Source organism: Bos mutus, chromosome 13 (assembly GCF_027580195.1).
Source record: "Bos mutus isolate GX-2022 chromosome 13, NWIPB_WYAK_1.1, whole genome shotgun sequence".
NCBI classification, from domain to species: domain Eukaryota; kingdom Metazoa; phylum Chordata; class Mammalia; order Artiodactyla; family Bovidae; genus Bos; species Bos mutus.
The window spans coordinates 24,532,142-24,559,640 of NC_091629.1; the positions used below are offsets into that span (position 1 = coordinate 24,532,142).

General features: G+C 43.4%; 1 protein-coding gene across 4 annotated transcripts in view; it reads left to right on the plus strand.

Annotated features, from left to right (window-relative positions):
- The window catches only part of CFAP61 (cilia and flagella associated protein 61), a 248,003-nt gene that overhangs the window by 18,724 nt on the left and 201,780 nt on the right, over positions 1-27,499 (plus strand). For all 4 annotated transcript variants that reach the window (XM_070381160.1, XM_070381162.1, XM_070381163.1 and 1 more), the window contains one exon: positions 14,337-14,469. In XM_070381160.1, coding sequence (XP_070237261.1) covers positions 14,337-14,469 — 133 coding nt within the window. The remainder of the gene's footprint in view (positions 1-14,336; positions 14,470-27,499) is intronic.

Genomic DNA, 27,499 nt, shown 5'->3' on the forward strand with positions numbered 1-27,499 from the left:
AAAGTTTCTAAAGACAGACCCCATATTTGACTTTTTGTTTTGATGTGGAGCTTTTTAAAAGTTTTTATTGAATTTGTTGCAGTATTGCTTCTGCTTTATGTTTTGGTCTTTTGGCCCGGAGGCATGTGGGACCTTAGCTCCCCGACCAGGGATCAAACCTGTGCCCCCTGCATTGGAAGGCCAAGTCCCATCCACAGGACTGCTAGGGAAATCCCACCATATTCATGGGTTGTGTTTGTTTGTTGTGTTTTTTCATGTGCTTTGTTTGTTTCTGGTGTTGCCCAACTGTATATGGGATCTTAGTTCCCCAGAAATAAAGTGAAAGTGAAGTCGCTCAGTCATGTTCGACTCTTTGCGACCCCATGGACTGTACCTTCCAGGCTCCTCCATCCATGGGATTTTCCAGGCAAGATTACTGGAGTGGGTTGCCATTGCCTTCTCCAGGGGAACTTCCCAACCCAGGGATTGAACCTGGGTCTCCTGCATTGCAGGCAGACTCTTTACCATCTGAGCCACAAAGGGGCTTCAAGGATCAAACCCTCACCCCCTGCATTGGAAGCATGAAGTCCTAACCACTTACCAGGAAAGTTCCTGTTTTTTTGGGGGAGGTGGGGTTTGGCCACACCATGTAGCTTGCGGGCTCTCAGTTCCCCAACCAGGAATTGAGTCCGTGCCCCTTGCAGTGGATGGATAGAGTCCTAACTACTATATTGCTAGACAATTCCCATCATTGCCATATTGGATAAGTACTCGGTTTCTTTAGAAAGTATAAAATCTCAATTTTTAAAAAGCAAGAGTCTCTTGGACTACAAGGAGATCAAACCAGTCAATCCTAAAGAAAATCAGTGCTGAACATTCAGGGAGAGCCTACTATTTACCAGGCTTGTAGTATCATGAATTTGTAATAATGACATCAGGTAGAGGTAGATCTTGATCTTGGTTTTACTCCTCTCCAGATGAGTTAACTTAAACAAGGAACCGGGCCTCTGCAGGCCTTGATTTCATCTCTGTCAGTGGATGTGAAGATATTGTATGCCACGTGGGACTGTTGTAGTGATGGGATGAGCTGACAGAAATCAAGCACTCAGCACACTGCCCATCACATGTAGGTGCCCAAGGAAATTCAACATTATTACTAATATTGTTAGTTAAGTGGGGGAGACAGATCCACTTACAAGCTGTAATGCTTCATAGCTTGGAGGAGGGAAGGACAGAGAGGGATCAAGACAGCTTCATACCACCCCTAGACTCTCCAAAATCTAAATGTCCACCAGACTGCAGTCCCTCTGTGTAATGGATACTACTCAGCAATGAAATGGAATAAACTACAGATATACACAGTAGTGGGCTTCCCAGGTGGGTCAGTGGGTAAAGAATCCACCTGCAATGCAAGAGACACAGGTGATGTTGGTTCAATCCCTTGGTTGGGAAGATCCTCTGGAGGAGGGCATGGCAACCCACTCCAGTATTCTTGCCTGGAGAATTCCATGGACAGAGGAGCCTGGTGGAGCACAGTTCTTGGGGTCACAAAGAGGCAGACAGGACTGAAGTGACTGAGCACATACGCATACACAATAGCGTGGACCAGGCTCAGAAAGTTTATGCTGAGTGAAAGAATACAGACATGGAAACAAAGACTGTATGCTGTTTGTACGATGTACAAAATGGCAGAAGCCAGATCAACAGATGCCTCTGGCAGAGGCAAGAGTATGGTGGAGGGACAGGATGGGGAGACCATGCTCTGTGGATTGATTAGGGTGCATGCGGCTGTCAGAAGTCATCAACTTTTAATACCTGTGCATTTCACACTATGTTATTATACCTCAGTGGGGGAAATGTAAATGAAAAAGAGGCTTCACAGAGAAGGTAGCCTCTGACTCTAGTCAGGGGAGATGAGTCAGAGTTCAGCCAGATGGACAGGATGGGCAAAGGCATGAAGGCAAGAGAGCATTAGGCAGGTGGGCAGTTATGAGGAAGCACGCAACTGAAATGAGCAGACTTCAACTCGGAACCAGCAGGGAGCACTGAAGAAAGACGTGGTGTGGACTGTATGTCAAAGAATAACTGGTTTTCCTGTGGTCAGTGACTTGCAGGGGAGTAGCACAGAACAGTCTGTCCAAGAGTGATGCCGGCTAGAATTCAGGCAGTGACCAGTCAGAGGTCCAGGTCGCGGAATGGTCCAAGGCAGTTGCATAGATGCAAAGAAATGATTGAGATGGAGGGTGCAGTTTGGTTGCCAGTTGTATAGAGAAGTTGAAGAATGAGAACGAGTTGATGGTGATGCGGAATTTTCAAGGTTAGTGGGGGCTGGTGTATTCTTGCCACCTTTTCTTAATATCTTTTGCTTCTGTTAGGTCCATACCATTTCTGTCCTTTATTGTCCCCATCTTTGCATGAAATGTTCCCTTGATATCTCTAATTTTCTTGAAGAGACCTCTGGTCTTTCCCATTCTACTGTTTTCCTCTATTTCTTTGCATTGGTCACCGAGGAAGGCTTTCTTAACTCTCCTTTATATTCTTTGGAACTCTCCATTCAGATAGGTATATCTTTCCTTTTCTCCTTTGCCTTTCACTTCTCTTCTTTTCACAGCTATTTGTAAGGCCTCCTCAGACAATCATTTTGCCTTTTTGCATTTCTTTTTCTTGGGGATGGTCTTGATCCCTGCCTCCTATACGATGTCATGAACCTCTGTCCATAGTTCTTCAGGCACTCTATCAGATCGAATCCCTTGAATCTATTTGTCACTTCCACTGTATAATCCTACAGGATTTGATTTAGGTTATACCTGAATGTCTAGTGGTTTTCCCTAATTTCATCGATTTAAGTAGGAATTTGGCAATGAGGAGTTCATGATCTGAGCCACAGTCAGCTCCTAGTCTTGTTTTTGCTGACTGTATAGAGCTTCTCCATCTTTGCATGCAAAGAATATAATCAATCTGATTTTGGTATTGACCATCTGATGATATCCATGTATAGAGTCTTCTCTTGTATTGTTGGAAGAGGGTGTTTGCTATGACCAGACAGAAATGGTATGGACCTAACAGAAGCAGAAGATATTAAGAAGAGTGGCAAGAATACACAGAAGAACTATACAAAAAAGATCTTCATGACCCAGATAATCACGATGGTATGATCACTTACCTAGAGCCAGACATCCTGGAATGCGAAGTTAAGTGGGCCTTGGAAAGCTTCACTACTAACAAAGCTAGTGGAGGTGATGGAATTCCAGTTGAACTATTCCAAATCCTAAAAGATGATGCTGTGAAAGTGCTGCACTCAATATGCCAGCAAATTTGGAAAACTTAGTAGTGACCACAGGACTGGAAAGGTCAGTTTTCATTCCAATCTCAAAGAAAGGCAATGCCACAGAATGCTCAAACTACCACACAATTGCACTCATCTCACGTGCTAGCAAAGTAGTGCTCAAAATTCTCCAAGCCAGGCTTCAACAGTACGTGAACCATGAACTTCCAGATGTTCAAGCTGAATTTAGAAAAGGCAGTGGAAACAGAGATCAAACTGCCAACATCCACTGGATCATTGAAAAAGCAAGAGAGTTCCAGAAAAACCTCTATTTCTGCTTTATTGACTATGCTAAAGCCTTTGACTGTGTGGATCACAACAAACTGTGGGAAATTCTGAAAGAGATGGGACTACCAGACCACCTTACCTGCCTCCTGAGAAATCTGTATGCAGGTCAGGAAGCAACACTTAGAACTGGACATGGAACAACAGACTGGTATTGTCACCCTGCTTATTTAACTTATATGCAGAGTACATCATGAGAAATGCTGGGCTGGAAGAAGCACAAGCTGGAATCAAGATTGCCAGGAGAAATATCAATAACCTCAATATGCAGATGAAACCACCCTTATGGCAGAAAGCGAAGAACTAAAGAGCCTCTTGATGAAAGTGAAAGAGGAGAGTGAAAAAGTTGGCTTAAAACTCAACATTCAGAAAACTAAGATCATGGCATCTGGTCCCATCACTTCATGGCAAATAGATGGGAAAACAGTGGAAACAGTGACAGACTTTATTTTGGGGGGCTCCAAAATCACTGCAGATGGTGACTGCAGCCATGAAATTAAAAGTCACTTGCTCCTTGGAAGAAAAGTTATGACCAACCTAGACAGCATATTAAAAAGCAGAGACATTATTTGCAACGAAGGTCCATCTAGTCAAAGCTTTGGTTTTTCCAGTAGTCATGTATGGATGTGAGAGTTGGACCGTAAACAAAGCTGAGCACTGAAGAATTGGTACTTTTGAACTGTGGTGTTGGAAAAGACTCTTGTGAGTCCCTTGGACTGCAAGGAGATCCAACCAGTCCATCCTAAAGGAAATCAGTCCTGAATATTCATTGAAAGGACTGATGTTGAAGCTGAAACTCCAATACTTTGGCCACCTGATGTGAAGAACTGACTCATTTGAGAAGACCCTGATGCTGGGAAAGATTGAAGGCAGGAGGAGAAGGGGACGACAGAGAATGAGATGGTTGGATGGCATCACCGATTCAATGGACGTTAGTTTGAGTATACTCTGGGAGTTGGTGATGGACAGGGAGGCCTAGTGTGCTGCAGTCCATGGGGTTTCAAAGAGTCAGACTCGACTGAGCAACTGATCTGAACTGGTGGATTCATTAACCAAAGGTAAAAATAATAGTGCTATATGTAGAGGAGAGAGTTTGAGGAGATCGTGAGAACAAAAGAGATGGTCTAGTTTAGGGGGGTATTTTAAAGTAAAAAGCAGAGAATTAGAGCAGAATTTTGAAAGATGAAACTCTTAACAATAATAAAGAAAATTGGAAGAGAGTCACAGAAGTCAAAGACTCTTAAAGTGGCAAATCAAATAATTTGTAGGGAGATCAAATAATTTGATTACAAAAAAGAGACCGTTGGATTTGGCATTTTAAAAGACACAGATGAGATGAATAAAACTGATGAACTCCTAGCCAAACTTATCAAGCAAAAAGAAAAGGAGAGTAGACTTACTACCAATAGCAGGATTGAAAGAAGTGATATTAGTACAGATCCTACAGACATTGAGGGGCTTCCCTGATAGCTCAGTTGGTAAAGAATCTGCCTGCAGTGCAGGAGACCTGGGTTCGATCCCTGGGTTGGGAAGATCCCCTGGAGAAGGGAGAGGCCACCCACACCAGTATTCTGGCCTAGAGAATTCCATGGACTGTAGAGTCCGTGGGGTAGCAAAGAGTCAGACACAACTGAGTAACTTTAACTTTTCACTGTAAACTTAATTTTACAGACACTGAAAAGATTCAATTCTATAAATTCAACAATTTAGATAAAATGCTTATCTGAATTGTTTAGATAAATATAATCATCTAAAATGTTTCCTATTCCCTGAAAAACACAAACTACCTACACTCATTGTAAAGATGGTAATAATTGAATAATTCTATATCCATTAAAGAAATGTCAGCTGATGGACGAAATGCACAAGGCAGGATGTGGGGAAGGGCTCAGGGCTTCCATGCCTCTTCCAGTCTCCCCAAACCTCCACACTCTGAATTCTCTTAAAATGTATACGAAAAGTATATGGAATTTGGATTGTGCAAATTGTTATTTCCTTGGGGAATTTTAAAGCTTATGTTTTTTTGACATAGATATTCATCAAGACGTTATTATAATGGAAAATTATAGATAAATCTATGCTGACGTTGACATGTACGGAAGCTGCCTATCTCAAAATCCCCTGTTTCTGGTGTTTGTTTGGCGGGGGTGGGGAATGAGTGGAGTAAGCGAGGGAGATTAAGAGGTAAAAACATCCAGTTACAAAATAAATGAATTATGGGGGAGAAAAATCACCTGTTTCTTCCATTGTGTAAAAAGTAAGTGGCATCTTGGCTAACTCAGTGATGCGGCTTCTGCCACTTCAGGACGCAGGTGGCTCGAGAAGCCCGCTGTAGGGTGTGCCCCGCCCAGCGCTGGCTCCTAGGAGCACACGGGAACTGGGGGTCAGGAGCTGGTCTCCCCAGTTCTCGTCTTCCCACCTCCTTCTTCCTTTCTTCCTTTTACTCTTGCAAACTTGAATGTTACGAACGCCAACCTTCCCCTCGGCCTGAACTAAACCTCCCATTTCCCCTTTTCCCTGAGGTCTTGCTTATTTAGCCTCCCTCTGAGAGTGAGCTGTCCAGAAAATCTGCCAAAAGTAGTTCACGAGAGGAACGTGGTCCTGGTGGCCAAGAGATGACAGGGCGTTCTTTGTAGAGAGGGAGGGATGCTTATAAGAAGAGAATTTGGGGGGTAGCACTGAAATGTAGAGGCAGTTATGGTGTCGTTAGAATTAGTGTTTTTGCTTGCAGGTGGGGGCGGTGGCACAGCTTAGGAGGTCCTCCCTCCACAGTGTCCCAATTCGAGTTTTGACACCTGCAGGCGTAGTTCTTCAGATATCTGGAAACAGCACTCATGTGGACAAGCTCCCTCCTTAATGATGCAGGAAAAAACCATTTTGGAGTCAGATGGGTGCGGCCACGCATCCACTTAGGCTGCCTCATTTCTCGTTTCCCCTACATTTATTTTCTGACATCTGTATCATCTGTTGTTACTTGCACTGATAATTAATAGTGAAGAACACAATCCTTAAGATAACAAACCAGTGAAGGGTTTGGGGATATGATTATACTTCTGCTGTTTACCTAGCAACATATTCAGAGCCAGCATACTGATGTGATCATCCCCAGTCCCATTTCTTTGACTCATCTGTATTGTGCTGTAGTGTCCCCTTCTACTTAGAAACTAATGATCACAGTTACTGTTCTGTATTTTGTATGAAATATGAAGGAAAGCACAGCTGCTTCTAGACACACCTTTATTACCTATCATGGACTTGATTCATCACTGCTGGTGGATTTGAGATGTTCTCAGATGTAGAAACTGTTGAAATGGGCTTTCTGGGAAGAAACCTACCTTTTTCAAGTCCTCACGGGGTTGGGAGAGTACTTACCAAGGTAAGGATTATAATCGTGCCGTCAATCAGGGTTGTAAAGAAACTTACACCCAAGACGGATAGGTCATGGTGGAGAGGTCTGACAGAATGTGGTCCACCGGAGAAGGGAATGGCAAACCACTTCAGTATTCTTGCCTTGAGAACCCCATGAACAGTATGAAAAGGCAAAATGATAGGATACTGAAAGAGGAACTCCCCAGGTCGATAGATGCCAAATATGCTACATGAAATCACTACTGGGAGGGATTGGGGGCAGGAGGAGAAGGGGACAACAGAGGATGAGATGGCTGGATGGCATCACCGACTTGATGGACATGAGTTTGGGTGAACTCCAGGAGTTGGTGATGGACAGGGAGGCCTGGCGTGCTGCGATTCATGGGGTCGCAAAGAGTCGGACATGACTGAGTGACTGAATTGAACTGAACTGAAAGTAACTTAAAGTTTCCTTAATATAATACTGCTTTTTTTTGCTAATAACAGAAATTAAGTTAGGTCAGCATTATTGCTATTTAAAATAGATGAAAAAATTAGGACTTTTAAGATTGGTGTTTTTAAAATGCTAACTTTTCACCTTTTAAAGCAGTTATTTTTATTAAGCGTTTGATAGTCTCATGATTTTTTAGGAATCCACTTAAGCTTGACTTCTAAGCAATTTCATGTAAATAAACATTCTGATGTTTGAGTGATAAATATACTAAAGGATTCAAAAAGAATATGTGGGGCAGTTTGGAATTTCCCCACTGGTCTTCCTGGGTCCTGATAAGTGACCCAGCAGATAGAATTTGGTTCACAATCCAACTGGAGCAGAGATGTGCCAATGTAGATCAGATCGCAGTGGTGGAAGTTCAGGAGCCTCTAGTTGGCCCAAATGTGCTTTGAAGTCATCCCGAAGTCCTCCACAACTTGTTAAAATTATGACATTTTCCAATGAGCAGAGGCTAAAGGGTTCCAAAACCCATTTTAAAGTTTTGAATGGATCATACAGTTTAGAAATGATGGATTTGATTCTCCGAGAGAAGACCACTAGAGGTCACAAGAGATCTTAGAAAGAAAAAGGTGCTTTGTTTCACACGTCTGAATAAAAAGAAAAATCTGGGTGCCAAGTTGGCAGCTACTGTAGGTTCTCCAACTCCAAATTAAAACCAGTTGTGTTAGGGGTTGGTTTAAGTAAATACGCGGCATTCTTTAGCACGACCACTAAACTGGATTCTCTGAATTTTTCTGTCTTCACTGATTTCTTAAAGAATATTGTTTAGTCACTCAGTCTTGTCCAACTGTTTGTGACCCCATGGACTGTAGCCCTCCAGGCTCCTCTGTCCATGGGATTTCCCGGCAAGAATGGGATTTCCAGGCAAGAATACTGGAGTGGGTTGCAATTTCCTCCTCCAGGGGATCAAAAGTGCATCTCCTGCATTGTCAGGTGGGTTCTTTCCCGCTGAGCCACCAGGGCCACCCCCTCTGCATACACACATATATGCACTCACTCTCAGGCTTGAAGAAATACAATATTTGTGGTGTTTAAAGTGACATCAGAATCCCTTTTCCAATGGCACATTCTCAAGTCTCGCTAATCATGCAGATCCTCTCCGGCTGTGGCAGATGCCTTCAGGCAGCAGAGAGGAAGCTGTGCCAGTATCCCGAACACAAAGGTGGGCTGCAGCCGTCGTTTACAGCCCATGAGCATGAGCTTTCCATCTATGCGTTCGTTCGCAGCGGTTTCTTTGCTGGCAAGGAAACAACGTGCACCTCCCTGTCCAGGGAAGCCTCCTGAGGGCTCTCTTCCACACTTGATGCTGCAGAAGAGGGATCAGGATGCTGAGGGAGCCACCTGCCACCAAGGGACCATGCCAGCAGCTGGGCAAGTGCCCTGGGGTCTGGCATCACGCTGTTCCTTGAAAGCCCTCCTGGCTAACACGGAGGAGGTGGGGAGTGAGCCTGTTCTTCCTCCTCCCCACCTCCCAGGAAGCCAGCAAGAGCCCACAGGTCCCTGTCCTCCTTCACCTTGCCTTCTCCAGGGCTTCCGGGACACCGGACCCCAAGCCAGGTGTCCTGAGAGGCTGTTGATTTTCTTCAGCTTTGGATTCCAGCCTGCTTTCATCTGGCATGGTTCTCAGAGTCTGATGGGCATTTAGGGGCCTGAGGGATCAAACCAGTTTCTATGGGAAGGGCCTTTTGTTTCCTCCAAACAGGTTAAAATAAAATAGTCTGTAACTAGTTCCATAGCATGGGGGTCGTCGTCCACTCCAAGCCTCATAACGGCTGCAAGATGTAAAGGAAGGTTACTGCTTACTCGGCAGCGTCTTCCCCGTGTGTCAATACTTTGTGTTGATCAACTGTAACCTTCAGAGTCATCACCACCTAAACACTGGGGGTCATGGAGGTGCTGGCCACGTGGCCCTGCTGTGCCCAATGGCTCCAGGAGAAGTGGCTTTCCTCCTATCTGAGTGGCAAAGTGAAAGTGAAAGTTGCTCAGTTGTGTCTGACTCTTTGAAACCCCATGGACTGTAACCTCCCAGGCTCCTCTGACCATGGAATTCTCCAGGCGAGAATGCTGGAGTAGGTTACCATTTCTTTCTCCAGAGGATCTTCTCGACACAGGGATCGAACTCGGGTCTCCTGCATTGCAGGCAGAGTCTTTACCTTCTGAGCAGGCAGTGCACAAATTTAAACACTTTCCTGAATGAGTTGTTTTCGGTAGCTGGGGTGTCTTATTTCCAAGGGGCTAGTCTTTGTCACATGCCATTTGAGACTACGAGAGGCTGATGTCATACCTTATCATTAGCACTGGGGCTGATGCAAGAGCATAAACCATCGATTACCCCAAGGAACATGCTTGCAGAGCAGGTTCCTCTTTATACATTTTGGGGACGGGCTTAAGGGAGAGACTCTTCGGAGCTCCACAGCTTGGATGTTTTTTTCTTCTTTTTCCCAGAAGAATAAGTACTGAGATGTGATTATGGATCACTTTGTTCACAGGCTGCTGAGGGCTCATGATTAGGCATTCGGCCCTGGGTCTCTCTGAGCCTTTATTCTTGATTTTTATATCACGAAGTAGTGTTTTTGTGTCCATCATATGGATAAAAACCCATGGTACACAGTTGATTTTGGAGTTCTCTGAGTGATAGCTGTCTCTGTTCTCTTAAAATAATTAGGATATTGAATTACTTTCACATAATTTAAAATAATTACCTCTTGAAGAAAAGCTATGACCAACCTAGACAGCATATTAAAAAGCAGAGACATTACTTTGTAGACAAAAGTCCATCTAGTCAAAGCTATGGTTTTTCCAATAGTCATGTATGGATGTGAGAGTTGGACTATAAAGAAAGCTGAGCACTGAAGAATTGATGGTTTTGAACTGTGGTGTTGGAGAAGACTCTTGAGAGTCCCTTGGACTTCAAGGAGATCCAACCAGTCCATCCTAAAGGAAATCAATCCTGAATATTCATTGGAAGGACTGATGTTGAAACTGAAACTCCAATACTTTGGCCATCTTATGCGAAGAACTGACTCATTGGAAAAGACCCTGATGCTGGGAAAGTGGAAGGCAGGAGTAGAAGGGGACGACAGAGGATGAGATGGTTGGATGGCATCACTGACTTAATGGACATGAGTTTGAGCAAGCTCCAGGAGATGGTGATGGACAGGGAAGCCTGGCATGCTGCAGTCCATGGGGTCACAAAGAGTCAGACACAACTGAGTGACTGAATTGAACTAAACTAATATTGGGACTTCCCTGGTGGTCCAGGCATTAAAGATTTTGCAGTTCCAATGCGGGGGGACCCGGGTTCAATCCCTGGTCAGGGAACTAGATCCCACATGCCGCAACTAAGAGTTCACATGCTGCAACTAAGACCCGGCACAATCTAAATAATAAATCAATATTTTTTAAATTCTTAAAAAAATATTGGTGGGGGCTTTAATTTTGGGCAAGATATTTGAAAATGGATTTGTTGTCTATTCTCGCCTAGAATCTTTTTTTTTTTAAGTACTATCACTGAGGACTGTTTACAGACAAAAGCCACCTCTCTTAGCAGCGCCCTTCTGCAGGCTGTGGTGTGGGGAAGGGAGGGGTGTCCTGAATGCAGTGGGGCCTTCTTGGCTCTCCCAGCAGAGGGCTTGGGCACTCAGATGGAGGTTGCCGGCAGGGGTTTCAGAGTGTGTCGGATGGTAGGGGGTGTTGGTGGGTGGCATGTGAAGTCGTCCATAGCAGATGCTGCCGGGGGCTGAATGCCTGCGAGAGAGTAACCATGAGGGCTTCCCTGTGTCTGCATACTGTATCCCCTGACTCTCCTCGTCTCTACTGTCTTGTAGGTGAGACCCCCAAGGCCACACAGTGAGGAGATCTGGGCAGTAGTCTCAGCAGGGGAGTCAGAGGCAGGCTGGAGGGCTGGGGCGGGTTCACTCCCCAGAGGGCCCCCATCGGACCACATAGCCACTCCTGGCAAACATGCCTAGCGATGGCACCCCCGGGGCAGTCAGTGCCTGTGGTGGGGGGAGTCCCTTCCACGTTGGCTGTCACTGTTGCCCCTGGGCTATGGGCTCCAGGGTGTGCAGACGTCAAAGGTCAAACAAAGCAGGACTCTGGTAAGGACAGATTTTAATCCTAAATAACCACTGGGAGGGAACTCCATTGGGAGTGTGGTCCAGGGTGGACCAAACTCAGCTTTCATTTGTATAGAGGTGACTGGGCCTTCTGAAGTGAAAATACTACATGAAGGAAGGGAGGAAAGGAAGGAAGGAAGGGAGGGAGAAAAAAATCTGGAATTTATGTGATTAGTTTATCCTGGAGGAATTTAAAGCACTGGATCCAAGAGTTATTCTTTCGATTATATATTGTGATTTACAGAACGGGCAGACAGTCTGCTTATATCAACAATGGAGAATAAAAGGAAGAATCAAGTAACATTATCAAAATCTCACAAGAAAACTGAAATCTGCATCATCTTTTAAAAATTCAAACTGTAATAATTTGAATTCTGAGGGTATTGTAGAGATACTTCATAGAGATACAGATCAAGAAAAATTATATTTTAAAATTGCATTACAGCTAATAGTTGGAGTAAAATAAAGCAACTTAATGTTATGGTGATTGTTTCTCATAGAAATGTTTTTATTCTAAAAAGATTTTTTTATAATGACAAATTATGCAGTATCTAAGAAAAGAAGAAAACTGCACAGAAGACCCAAAGGAAAAAAGACTGAAATTTAAATTCAGGCGGTGATCTTATTCTTTAAGTTCTTATTTAGAATCAATATATTGGTATTTTCTTGTAATGCTGCTGCTGCTGCTGCGTCGCTTCAGTCGTGTCCAATTCTGTGCGACCCCATAGACGGCAGCCAACCAGGCTTCCCCTCCCTGGGATTCTCCAGGCAAGAACACTGGAGTGGGTTGCCATTTCCTTCTGCAATGCATGAAAGTGAAAAGTGAAAGTGAAGTCGCTCAGTCGTGTCCGACTCTAGCGACCCCATGAACTGCAGCCTACCAGGCTCCTCCATCCATGGGAATAGCAATTATGACTGAGAAAATTATTATCTGGTGTTGTCAGCAAGTGAACTACTCTGCTGTATTAGATATTTGACTAAAACAAAGCAATTATATGCTATGAACTTCAAGGTAGTAGAAATAATACGTTACATACAATAATAGATATATATTAGCTACAATGTAATTTAAAATCTGTTGAAACATAAAATACTGTGTAGTATGCTTGTGATCATATCTAATGAACATCAATTAACCTATAGAAGCAAATAGAAGTCATTCCAGGCAAAAGGATATATGCCTATTAATATCAATCTGTAGTTTAATGAAATAAAATGGGCTTTATCAAAAATTTTTAAAAAGAGAAAATGAGAGAGTGAAAATGAGAGAGCCTCTATGAGACTCGTTTGAGTGTAGAAGCCAGGCTCCTGCCCTCCTGCAGATGTTGGGAGACAGGGTAACCACAGGTGTGGGCTGGAACAAGCTGGAAATTCTCCTGGCAACCTGAGCTTGTTCAGGCAGGCACTTTAAGGCAGTCTCACATCATCCTAGGGATGTGGCCTTGAGCCGTCCTTAGTAACTGCTAGTATTTGTTCAGATATTCAGGCCAGGGCTCAGAATTAGTCAAGAAGAGACTTCAAGTGTCCCGGGTCAGAGTCTGGTCAAGGGGAGAGTCTTTGCCATTCATTAGATGGAGCTGCTAGTAACATCAAAAAGAACATACTAGAAGTTAGAGTGGGATATCTTCCCAACCCAGGGATCAAACCTGCATCTCTTATGTCTCTTACATTGGCAGGTGGATTCTTTACCACTAGTGTCACCTGAGAAGCCCCATGAGATGGCAGAGTAATGAAAGAAGAGGGGGGATAAAGGCTGGTAGCCAAATCAGTTATATGAGAAAAGCAATACAAATATGGAACATTTTTAAAAGAAAAGGACCAGGAAAATGTATAACACCCTAGACAGGAAAACTAGAATAGCGTTAATCTCTCTCCCTCCCTCTCTCTCTCTCTCTCTCTCTCTCTCTCTATATATATATATATATATATATATATATAAAAATAGCATAATCAAGAATCTGCTACAAAGAAGAAACAAACATGTAATATGGCAGCAAAATGAAAGCCAAGGGCCAGCACCACTGTGCTGCCATAAACTTGGTTCTTGGGTCTCCCATCCCTGCCCACACTGCGGGTCAAGGTCATGATAGGCAGTCGTGGGAAGGAGGCTTGAGGTAGTTGTGCCCAGGGTAGGGAGCAGAGCTTCGTTACCTGCAAACCAGCATCTCCTCCTCCATGGAAGTAGGCATCTCAGGAGCAAAGGGCACCATGGGCCCCTTGAAGGAAATAGTCTTTATCATAGTCATTCCCAGAACCTTTACGTCTTACCTGTGATAATCCATGAGGGACCTTATAGCAGAAAAGTGTTTTTAGATTATGGTTTTCTTCTAAGGGGAGGAGGGGGGTGCTGGGAGCAGTGTTGTAGAAACGGTACTCCTTGAAACACACATGGGAGGTGCTGCGCCCATCTTCCTGTCCTTTGGCTCACGAGTGATGCTGCGCCTGCGTCTGCACCCAGCCAGTGAGCGTGTCCCTTCTGCCTGGTACAGCCCACCTCCAGGTTTCGACATAGCTTCCTCCCCATCTCTCCATTCGGGTCTCACTCAGGTGTCCCATCCCTGACCCCTTGGCCCCCTCATTCTCCATCCCAAAGCAATTGGTCGCACTTTGAAATGTTCCAGGAGACTTCTTTGTTACATTCTTGTCTATTCCCCCCATTACGATGTAAGTCCATTTCTTGGGTGTGTTGCTCTATCCCTGGCATTTAAGACAGGGTCAAAGGAGCAGATGGAGGAACCAACACTGATTTAGGCCTTTCCTTTGACAGGGTGGAAGATCACGACGACCTCATGCCAATATTCCTGCACCATGACACCATCCTGAAGGAGACGTATGGCGAGTACTTCCTGGCTGAGCTCATCGAGGCCCAAGACGAGGAGAATCACGCTGTCGTGTGTGAGGTGCATGATAACTCACCTGGGGCCCACCCGGGAGAGGGGTGAGAGGAGGGCAGCCCTGGTCCCGGTTCGAGGAACATCCTTGGAGCCATGACGTCACCCGCTTCCCCAGGGTTCCCGCTCTAGGTTTTTCAGGTTTTACGAGGCCCTCCCAGATGCTCAGTCTTAACAGGTTCAAGCCTGAACTAGACACAGCTGACTCCAAGTTCCTGGAAAACAACTTGGGCAAACATCTTATCATTTGGGCTATGTGCCTCTTGGCAGATGTGCAAGTCATTTGTATAGATAGCAACAGTTAAGGTGAGCTTAATCAGTGATGCCGCGCCCCGGGTGTGATGGATTTAACGGATTATTACCCTCAGTTTCAGAACGTGAATTCTATCTCAGAAAAAATTCCTGATGCCAGGTTGCAGTCAGAACAATGAAATCAATCTTTTGGGGGTAGAGCACGTCAGTATCTTGAAAACGCTCCCCGTATACTTCCCTTATGCAGTCCAGGTGGTGAAACATTGATCTATATGATGGAAGAAGACACATCGGAAGAAGGCCAGGATGGGGGCTTTCCCTGGTGGTCCAGTGGTTAAGGCTTCACCTTCCAGTACAGGAGATGCAGATTCAATCCCTAGTTGGGGACTTAAGATCCCATATGTCTTGTGGCCAAAAAACCAAAACATAAAACAAGCAGTATTGTAACAAATTCAATAAAGACTAAAAATGGTTCACATTAAAAAAAAAAAATTAACATCTTAAAAAAAAGAATAAGATGAGTTTAGATGTTCATAGAGGTTTAGTTTCAGGTGAGAACCAGCCTTAAAAATTAGATTCAGATGTACTAGTGCATGATAGTTGTTTCTTCTGCATTGAAAGACTTCATTTTTTTTTTTTTTTGTCATATTTAGGTTTATGTGTTGTCTTTTAAGGACGTTTGTTCAAATATTGTCATTTGACCTTTGGCTCCGGGCTAGTGACAGAAGGAAGGGTCAGGAAGCATTTGGGCCCAGAAGCACCATTTTGAAAAACCACGTCTTACACGATGAGTCAAAAACTGTGTGTGTGTGTGTGTGTGTGTGTGTGTGTGTGTATGTATGTGCTGAGTCGCGTCCGACTCTGCAGCCACACGGACTGTAGCCCTTCAGGTTCCTCTGGCCGTGGAATTTTCCAGGCAAGAATAAGAGAGTGGGTTGCCGTTTCCTACTCCAGGGGATCTTCCCAGCCCTGGGATCGAACCCCCATCTCTTGAGTCTCCTGAGAAGACTCAAGACATTTACCACCTGAGAAGCCCTGATAGTTAAAATGATTCATACAGACCCAAATAAGCTTTTAATGATCCCACTGTACCCATCCAGTTAAGTCAGTTCTTTGTTTTTTAGAGAAGGCATTTATTTATGTATTTATTTTTCCAGCTTTATTGAGATGTAATTGACATATGACATTGTGTAAGATTAAGGTATACAGTGTGTTAGTCTGATGTACTTATCTTGCAAAATGATCACCACCTTAGCGTGAGCCAGCACCTCCATTATGTTACAAAATTATTAATACCGTTTTCTTTTGTGGTGAAAACATTTAAGATCTACCTCTTAACCACTCCTAGGTATATAATACAGTGTTATTAGCTGTAATCATCATGCTGTACAGTAGATGCCCAGAACTTATTCATCTTATACCTGAAATTTGTATCCCTTGATTAACAACTCCTGATTCAGTCTGGGTAGCTTATCTGTTTCTGGGAATTTGTCTGTTTCTTTTAGGTTATCCAATTTGTTGGTGTATAATTAATCATAGTAATCTCTTATCCTTTGTATCCATGAAATCAGTTTTAACACCTACTCTTCCATTTCAGATTTTGAGTGTTCTCTCTTTTTCTTAGTCTAGCTAACAGGTTGTCAATTTTGTTTATTGTCTAAAAATACAGCTCTAAGTTTTGCAGATCTTTTTGATTACTTTTCTGGTCTCTATTTCATTTATTTCTGCTCTGCTCTTTGTTAATTTCTTCCTTCTGCTAATTTTGGGCTTCTTAATTTGGTCTTTTTCTAAAGGTTGTAAAGTTAGGTTGTTTATTTGAAATCTTCCTTTTTTTTTGTTAATGTAGGCATTTACTACTATAAACTTACTTCTTAGAACTGCTTTTTGCAGTATCCTGTAAATTTTGGTTTATTGTATTTCCACTTTTGTTTGTTTCAAGGTTTTTTTTTAATTTCCCTTTTGATTTCTTCTTTGACCTCTTAGTTGTTCAGGAGTATATTAAATTTTCATATACTTGTGAATTTTCAGCTTTCCTCCTATTAATTTCTAGGGTAATACCACTGTAGTTGGGAAAGATACTAGGTGTGATTTAAATCTTTTTAATGAAGACTCTTGAGAGTCCCTTGGACTGCAAGGAGATCCAACCAGTCCATTCTAAACGAGATCAGTCCTGGGTGTTCTTTGGAAGGAATGATGCTGAAGCTGAAACTCCAGTACTTTGGCCACCTCATGCAAAGAGTTGACTCATTGGAAAAGACTGTGATGCTGGGAGGGATTGGGGGCAGGAGGAGAAGGGGACGACAGAGGATGAGATGGCTGGATGGCATCACTGACTCGATGGACGTGAGTCTGAGTGAACTCCGGGAGTTGGTGATGGACGGGGAGGCCTGGCATGCTGCAGTTCATGGGATCGCAAAGAGTCGGACACGACTGAGTGACTGAACTGAACTGACTGAATGTGCTAAGACTCATTTTGTGATCTATCATATTTTGTATCATGGACAATGTTCCATGTGTTCTTGAGAACAGTGTTATTCTACTGCTGTTGGATGGGATGTTCTGTACACATTTGTTAGGTCAGTTTTATCTAACGTGTGCATTGAGCCTAATGTTTCCTGGTTGATTTCCTCTCTGGATGTCTATCCATTGTCGAAAGTTAGCTATTGAAGTCCCCTGCTAGTATTGTATTGTTGTCTATCTCTCCCTTCAGATCTGTTAGTATTTGCTTATCATAGTTAGGTGCTCTGATGTTGAGGATATATATTAATATATTTGTGATTGTTATATCTTCTTTTTTTATATTTTTATTTTATTTTTTAAATATAAATTTATTTATTTTAATTGGAGGCTAATTACTTTACAATATTGTATTGGTTTTGCCATACATCAACATGAATCCGCCATGGGTATACACGTGTTCCCCATCCTGAACCCCTCCCACCTCCCTCCCCATACCATCCCTCTGGGTCATCCCAGTGCACCAGCCCCAAGCATCCTGTATCCTGCATCGAACCTGGACTGGCGATTCGTTTCATATATGATATTATACATGTTTCAATGCCATTCTCCCGAATCATCCCACCCTCTCCCTCTCCCACAGAGTCCAAAAGACTGTTCTATACATCTGTGTCTCTTTGGCTGTCTTGCATACAGGGTTATCGTTACCATCTTTCTAAATTCCATATATATGCATTAGTATACTATATTGGTGTTTTTCTTTCTGGCTTACTTCACTCTGTATAATAGGCTCTAGTTTCATCCACCTCATTAGAACTGATTCAAATGTATTCTTTTTAATGGCTGAGTGATACTCCATTGTGTATATGTACCACGGCTTTCTTATCTATTTGTCTGCTGATGGACATCTAGGTTGCTTCCATGTCCTGGCTATTATAAACAGTGCTGCGATGAACATTGGGGTACATGTGTCTCTTTCAATTCTGGTTTCCTCAGTGTGTATGCCCAGCAGTGGGATTGCTGGGTCATAAGGCAGTTCTATTTCCAGTTTTTTAAAGGAATCTCCACACTGTTCTCCATAGTGGCTGTACTAGTTTGCATTCCCACCAACAGTGTAAGAGGGTTCCCTTTTCTCCACACCCTCTCCAGCATTTATTGCTTGTAGACTTAGATCACAGCCATTCTGACTGGCATGAAATGGTACCTCATAGTGGTTTTGATTTGCATTTCTCTGATAAAGAGTGATGCTGAGCATCTTTTCATGTGTTTTTTAGCTGTCTGTATGTCTTCTTTGGAGAAATGTCTGTTTAGTTCTTTGGCCCATTTTTTGATTGGGTCGTTTATTTTCTTTTTTAAAAAAATGATTTATTCATTTATTTTTGGCTGTGCTGGGTCTTCATTGCTTTGCGTGGGCTTTCTTTACGGCAGTGAGCGGGGGCTACTCCTTCTTGCAGTGCACAAGCTTCTCACTGTGGTGCCCTCACTTGGCTCGGAGCACAGGAGCTAGGCACACAGGCGTCAGTGGTTGCAGCACTTGGACTCAGTGGTTGTAGCACATGGGCTTGGTTGCCCTGTGGCACGTGGGATCTCCCCGCACCAGGCAATGAACCTATGTCCTGTGTATTGGCAGTCGGAGTCTTACCCACTGCACCACCCGTGAAGTCCTATGATATCTTCTTGATGAATTGACCCCTTTATCATTATTTAATAACCTTCCTTGTCTCTTTCTGGGGGCTTACAGTCTGTTTTGTCTGGTATAAGCATAGCTACCCATGCTCTCTTTTGGTTTTCACCATCATGGAATATATTCTTCCATCTCTTCACTTGAAAATGATGTGTATCCTTAAAGGAAGTGAATTTCTTGTAGGCAGCAAATTGATAGGTCTTGTTTTTTTATCCATCTAGCCACTCTGTGTCTTTTGTTTGGAGAATACAATTCATTTACACTTAGAGTAATTACAGGTAAGGACTTACAAATGCCATCTTACTGTTTTCTGGCTGTTTGTAGTACCTTGTTCCTTTCTTCCTGCCTTCCTTTATGAGTTGATGATTTTCTGCTGTGAAATGGTTTGATTCCTTTTTCTTTATCTTTTGTGAATCTACTGTAGATCTTTATTGCATGGTTACCATGAAACTTACATAAAACAGCTTACAGACATAACAGTCTATTTTACACTAAAGACTTAATTCAATTGCACACAAAAGGTTTACCCTTTTACTTCCCTGTGTTTTTAATATCACAATTTACCCCTTTTTATATCCCATATTTACTAACAAATTATTGTACCTATAGTTATTTAAATATTAAATTGTCATCCTTTAATCTTTACACTAGAGTTAAGTGGTTAATGCTTTGCCATATTAAAGTTTTATAGTATCCTGAACTTGACTGTATACTTGGTTTTACTATTGTGTTGTATATTTTTATATATTTTTATGTTATTAGCATCCTTTCATTTCATCTTGAAGAACTCCTTTCAGCATTTCTTATAGGGCAGGTCTAGTGGTGAAGAATTTTCTTAGCTTTTTTTTGTCTAGGAAAGTCTTTCATTTTTTAAGGACAGCTTTGCTGAGTGAAGTATTCTTTATTGGCAGTTTTTATCTTTCAGCACTTTGAGTATATTATCCTGCTAATTCCTGGCCTGGAGGGTTTCTGCTGAGAAATCTGCTGACAGTCTTATTGGGGGGGGTTCCCTTGGAAGTCACAAGATTTTTTTCTTCTGCTGCTTTTAAGATTCTCCTCTTACCTTTGATTTTTGAGTTTTATTATAATGTGTCTTGGGAAGGATCTTTTAAGTTGATTTTGTTTGGTGACCTATGGGTTTCATGAACTTGGGTATCTATATCTCTCCCCAGCTTTGGGATGTTCTTGGCCATTATTTCTTTAAATAAGCTCTCTGCCCCCTTTTCCCTCTCTGCTTGTCTTGGAACTCTGGTGATTCACAAATTGGTCCTTAGGATCGTATCTTATAGATCACACAGACTTTCTTCAACCCTTTTCATTCTTTTTACTTTGTTCTCCTTTGACTTGATATTTTCAAAGTTCCTGTCTTCAGTCTCACTATTCTTTCTTTTGATTGATCAGGTCCACTGTTAGATGCTTTGTGTTGTATTTTCATGTCATTCATTGATTCTTTGGCTCCAGAATATATGGTTGATTCTTATGGATTCTCTTTTGCTAAACTTCTTATTTTATTTGTGTATTGTTTTCCTGATTTTGTTGAACTGTCTGTGTTTTCTTGTAGCTCACTGTCTCCTGAAAACAGCTTTTTTGAATTACTTGTCTAGTGCATTGGAGAGTTAACCATTTGTCCTTGTCTTTGGGTTCAGTTATCAGAAGACTATTGTGACCTTTTGGTGGTGTCATATTTCCTTGATATTTCACGGTCCTGGAGTTTTGCTTTGCTGACTTCACGTTTGAATAGCAATCATTTCCTCTGGTCTTTGGGTGAGAAATACCTTCTCTCAGCCCTGCTAGAGATTCTGAGGTGTCCTTTTATGGGTACACCTCCTCTGTGCCTCTTGCTCTCTCTTTTGGCAGAATTTTCAAGTTGTTTATTTTCTATGGGCCCTCCAAAGCACCAGGTTGAGTGTTTTGTCTTCCCAAAGATGGCACTAAAGCTCAAGTTTGTAGAATCTTCCTGGACCACAGATTAGGCCAATTTTCTCATTATGCTCCTTAGCCATCTGCCAGGTCTACCCACACCACTCCTAGGAGTGTACATGAGAGCTGCCACAAGGTGGGCGGGTGTGGGGATAAGGCATGTGGGACATTCCTGGGCCAGTTGGTAGGATCCATGGGTGGGATATTCCCAGCAGCTCATGGGTGGGCTTCTTGATGGAATCCGTGATGCCTGTTAATGTCCTCTGAGGGCCCTACCTGCTGCTGTCTCAGATTCCTTCCTCCCCCACCCTCCAACCCAGTCATGAGCTCCTAATTTAGTACTCTAAGCCTGGCAAGAGAGAAATGAGTCCCTCTGGCAGCATCCTGCGTAGCTAGGGAAGCCAGGCACTCCCTTACCCCGTGGGACAAATTATGGGAATAAATCTTGGCCTAAGCTGTACTGCCTTGGAGGATGGATGTTGTGGGGAAAGGCAGACTGTCTTACCCCAGTCTAGGATATCCAAACTGGTTTTTGTTTTTGTATTTTGCTCCAAATGGATCAGAATCTTCTCCTCTGGAAGTCTGAACTTGATCAAAGGCTGTCGCATCCATGAGTGATTGTCTCAGGCACTGTTCGCAGGAGCTCCTGGACGGAGGCTCAGAGGCGCTAGAGTCACTTCATGGGCCTCTGCAGGGTCCACAACCACGACTGAGGTCTGTCTGCCTATTTCCCAGTTCACAGGCAGGTGAGACTCCCCCCAGGCCCCTTGGTGGATGGTGCTGGATCCCACAGCTCCCTCACATGCACTTTTGTTCGTGCATGGAAGCCAAATATCTGCTGCTGAGCAGGAGACAAAACCAAGGGATGTCTTATCACTATGATACTTATATCACTCTGGAGAAGGCCTTTAATTATTTGGTTTCATGATGCAAGTTAGAACCCAAGTCTCTTGAGTTTTAGCGCTTGTGAGAAGCAGCTATAGCAGCCTCCTCACTCATTTCCTTCCCTCTCCTGTCACGTGTTACAAGCTTTCAGTGTGTGAGAACATCAAAGCAACATCTCCGGCTGAGAACTGCAGTCCCATCCCTGCAGGGATCCTTTGGTATCTCTAAAGACACAAACGGAGTCCAGTGTGATCTCTGTGTGTTCGGTGGAGATGTGACCACAGGCCTCAGTCTTACGTGGACGGTCGAGAACAGGACGTGTCCATGGCGAGCAAGCTGACCTAGGATCTGGGAGTGACTCTCTGGTCTTCACCAAGCCATATTAGGTATCTCAGCCTGTTTTGGGTTCAAGAGCAGTGCAGTCACCACCCTCCCACTGACCTCCCAGGACCCTCTTTCCAACCCCTGTAGGCTTACTCAGGCTGGCCGTTCGGCAGAAGTGTTCTGGGGTGAGGGGGAGGGGGGTGCACTCGCCCTGGCTCACGGGAGCCAGTTGTTAAATCTTCAGGAACTTGGCAAACTGATTGTTAAGCATAGCCATTGTCAAAAATTAAGTGATATCAACTAACAGTATAATAAATTATACTAAAAGCAAAATCAATAAATCCTCAAAAATCAGTTCAGTTCAGTTGCTCAGTCATGTCCGACTCTTTGTGACCCCCATGGACTGCAGCACGCCAGGCCTGCCTATCCATCACCAACTCCTGGAGTCTACCCAAACTCATGTCCATTGAGTTGATGATGCCATCCAATCACCTCATCCTCTGTTGTCCCCTTCTCATCCCACCTTCCATCTTTTCCAGCATCAGGGTCTTTTCAGATGAGTCAGTTCTTCACATCAGGTGGCCAAAGTATTGGAGTTTCAGCTTCAACATCAGTCCTTCCAGTGAACACTCAGGACTGACCTCCTGTACAATGGACTGGTTGGATCTCCTTGCAGTCCAAGGGGCTCTCAAGAGTCTTCTCCAACACCATAGTTAAAAAGCATCAGTTCTTTGGTGCTCAGCTTTCTTTATAGTCCAGTTCTCACATCCATACTTGACTACTGGAAAAACTATTAGCCTTGACTAGGCGGACCTTTGTTGGCAAGCTTTCTGCTTTTTAATATGCTGTCTAGGTTGGTCATAACTTTCCTTCCAAGGAGTAAGTGTCTTTTAATTTCATGGCTTCAGTCACCATCTGCAGTGATTTTGGAGCTCAAAAAAATAAAGTCTGCCACTTCTTAATTCCAGCTTGTGCTTCATCCAGCCTAGCGTTTCTCATGATGTACTCTGCATATAAGTTAAATAAGCAGGGTGACAATATACAGCCTTGATGTACTCCTTTTACTATTTGGAACAAGTCTGTTGTTCCATGTCCAGTTCTAACTGTTGCTTCCTGACCTGCATACAGATTTCTCAAGAGGCAGATCAGGTGGTCTGGTATTCCCATCTCTTTCAGAATTTTCCACAGTTTGTTATGATCCACATAGTCAAAGGTGTTGGCACAGTCAATAAAGCAGAAATAAATGTTTTTCTGGAACTCTATGCTTTTTTGATGATCCAGCGGATGTTGGCAATTTGATCTCTGGTTCCTTTGCCTTTTCTAAAACCAGCTTGAATATCTGGAAGTTCATGGTTCACATTCTATTGAAGCCTGGGTTGGAGAATTTTGAGCATTACTTTACTAGCGTGTGAGATGGGTGCAATTGTGCAGTAGTTTGAACATTCTTTGGCATTGGCTTTCTTTGGGATTGGAATGAAAACTGACCTTTTCCAGTCCTGTGGTCACTGCTGAGTTTTCCAAATTTGCTGATGTATTGGGTGCAGCACTTTCACAGCATCATCTTTCAGGATTTGAAATAGCTCAACTGGAATTCCATCACCTCCATTAGCTTTGTTTGTAGTGATGCTTCCTAAGGCCTACTTGACTTCACATTCCAGGATGTCTGGCTCTAGGTGAGTGATCACACCATTGTGATCATCTGGGTCGTGAAGATCTTTTTTTGTACAGTTCTTCTGTGTATTGTTGCCACCTCTTCTTAATATCTTCTACTTCTGTTAGGTCCGTACCATTTCTGTCTTTTATTGAGCCCATGCAAAGATGGGCTCAAAGACCATAACTTTGTCATTATTTTACTATTATCTGCCCTCTTGAAGTCACTTATATTTGTAGTCTCTGTGCAGAAGAATTACTGTAATTATGGCTACTGGGCATCTTTTCCCAGTTTTCCTCTCAGTGACATCATACCAGGAACTCACGACAGGCTGCAACAGGAGTATTTACACCACAGAAATTGGCAACAGTTAGGAATAAGCTTTTCCCGCATATTTGTAACTGCCGCTTAGGAGTTACACTGCACTTTTGGGTGAGCAGAGAGAACAGGGCACAGTCCAGCAAGCCTGCCCCTTCCAGACCCATCCACGGCAGTCACAGGCCACATGTGTGGAAGGCCTGAGAACTGTATCTGCACTGTGCAAGCTGTGGAGTAAAGGGTTTTAACTGAGAGTGCTTTCTTTGACTTCATCGACACTTTGGAGGAGTTCTGAGTTAGCAAAGTTCCTTTTTATAACTTCATCCTGGCTTACCTTGACATCTGGTGTTTACACAAACTGAGATTTCAGGGCAGGGCGGTTGGAGGCCAAGGGCAGCTCCTGGAGACAGATGGACAGAGTGTCTGCCTTGGCAGCATCCACAGCATGGGCAGCAGCAGTCCAAGGAGGCACCACTGACCTGCGGGTGGGCAGAGCCTGCCTGCCCAGCCGTGCCTCTGGCATCAGGCAGGAAGGATCAGAGCTGACAGTTGTTACAATGAGGGCAACCTCACTGTGGAGTATGGTCACCCAGAAAGGTGGGTGATACAGGGCTTTTTAGATGGAAGTGTGAATGACACGTTGCACACGGGCCTATTGATGGACCTGCTTATGAAGACTTGGCTACCGAATGTGTGGTTATGATGATCTTAGCCTTATGCATTGTCGTATGGATCCTCATAGGAAAAACAAGCACAGCAGCAAACTCAGTTTTGCTCACTGTGAAATAATGAAAGCCACCCTTGGAGTGGAAAGTACTTGTTACCTGGAAGACAGACAGGAGCCTGCAATCATTACCTTTTCACTGTACAAGTAAAAAAGAAAACATCCATCAAATCAACTTTTTTTTTTTTTTTCTGGAAAACACATACTCACACAAAGATGCATTTGAATACTCCCACAAATTCATATTTAAGAGCAGTGTTTTTCACGTCAGAACGGTAATCACAAAGGAACCCAAAGGAAAAAAGCAGGCACGTCCACAATATATCCTCGCTGTGTTGGGTCCATCATCCTTAACTTTGTGAATTGTCACAGCCCCAGCATGAATGACGAGAATATAACAGGTTGCAGAATTGGAGAACGTGAAATCTTTTGTTCCTAATGGCACAACATGTTTTTCTCATTTTCATCAGAATGTGTGACCCATGCCATTTGAAATCAAATTCCAAACACGACGCGCCATTAGTGTAATAGCTCATTACTAACAGCGGTCTTATAAATAATACATTCTTATCGTGCACACGCAGCTCGCCGTGAAGCCAGCAAAAGGTATTTCAGGCCATGGAAGTTGCACTGCGCCAGCGTGGCTGTAGATGAGAAGGACATCTCCATGTGAACCAAGATGGATGCCAATTTTCCCTGCCGAGAGGGAGGCTGGCCATCTCTCCCCACACATATGGCAGATGGATTGGTTAATCAGCGTCTGCTGAGTCTCGGGCCTAAAATCACAGAGAAGCCAGGCAACTGCGGCTACGCAGCCTTTGTTCACGCGTGCAAACAAGACAAACAATCACTTGTTATTTGGGAAAAAAATTAAAATGTTTATTTTGGACTTTTATTGAAGTGTCGATGGATTTGTAAAACAGCTGTGTGAATCCAGCCTTTTGCAGCTAGTAATTGGTGGGGGGGCGCCTGTAAAGAAAAGAATATGCATGGGAAAAAAATTCATTAAAAAAAATTCCTCTTGTATCCTAGCATTTAGAAGAATTACAGGGAATCTCGTATTTACTTTTCAAACACATCTTGGAGGATGAACAGTTTTAAGCCAGAAGATACATTTGAGAACGAATAGCTTAATAGCTAACTTTTTTTCCCTCTGATGTTTAAAAGAGTGTTGTAGGTTCTTGCTCCACTCTAGGGAGTATTAACCATTTTATCCAACTTGGTATTTATGGGATGATGTCGCATTCTTAGGATCTGGGAATTCTGACAATTGTTGAGCTCTTCTGGCTGAATGGTTGTCTCAAGAAATAAAATCTGAACTCTGGAGGGCTAGAACCCACCCAGTAAATGCTGTTTTCTTATAAGAGCTGTCAGAGTCAAATCAGTTACCAGAATTTGCTTAGAACCCACATAAAGATCAAAGGAATTATTTATGCAAAATGTGTTTATTTTTCTTCTTTCCAATTTTATTGAGCTAGAATTGATATGTAATATTGTATAAGTTTAAGGTGTCCAACCTAATATTTTGATATATGTGCATATTGTAACATAATCACCATGAGTGAGAATAGTTAACCCAAGAATGCTGTATTCCTTCTTGCCTCTTTTAAAATTTTAAATGCTTTCCTTGCAGAGAAGAGTGAAATCCAGAATTACTAAAGGAACATAGTAAAGAATTTCAATCACAGTCATCAGTCAATAGGGCATTAAACTTTGATAGAATTAAAAATTGTCATTAATTTATAATATGTCAGTACCAGTAATAGGCCTAGATCAGCTAGTCACTCATGAAAAGATATGTTGTTTCCTCTACTCAGAACACTTATGATCCCAAATGTGTTGCATCTTTCCCACACCAGCCAGCTCTCCAGCTTCTAGTCACCAGCTGGGTGTCCTGCAGTCTAATTCACTTTCTGATACTGCTCAGCCTTAGTGCAGACCCCACAGATTTAGAGCTCAGGCCCACAAAATTGCCCACATCAGGTGCCATTCACAAGCCCCAGATTGTCCCCTGTGCTTTTAACTGACCAGCGATAACTCACGGGTTCCCATGACCCCCTCGGTCATGTTTGAGAACCTGCTGGAAGGGTCACAGAGCTCAGGCGACTCTTTACTTGCCATCATGGATTCACTGTAAAGGATACAGCTCAGGAACAGGAAACGGAACAGATGCATTGGGTGAGGTAGGGAGGGCGGGGGGAGCTTCCATGCCCTCTCTGGGCCCCCAACTGCCTGGCATTTCGTGTGTTCACCAGCAGGGAGGCTTGGGAACCCCATTGTTTAGGTGTTTTTCTGGTTTTCCATTAACAGTTGATTAAATCTTGGGCTGTGGTGGCTGCACTCACTCTCCAGCTCCTCTCCCCTTCTCAGAGGTCAAGGTGCTGTGTTCTTAGTCGCTCAGTTGTGTCCAAGTCTTAGCAACCCCATGAACTGCAGCCCACCAAGCTCTGTCCATGGGGATTCTCCAGGCAAGAATACTGGAGTGGGATGCCATTTCCTCCTCCAGGGAATCTTCCTGACCCAGGGATTGAACCCATGCCTCTCACATTTCAGGCCGATTCTTTACTGTCTGAGCCACCAGGGAAGCCCCTGAGGCCGAGGGAACATGGCTGAAAGCTCCAACCCTCTAGTCACATGGCTGATTCCTCTGGTAACCAGTTCCCATCCTCTGAAAGTGGCCTTATTAGCATAAACTCACGTACCATTGAAAGGGGCTTATTATGAACAATAAAAGACTCTCAGGAGATTATAAGTGTTTTATGAACTTTGAGCCAGGAATGAGGGATGAAGACCAAATATTTTTTATTTTTTCTCACTGTCATCC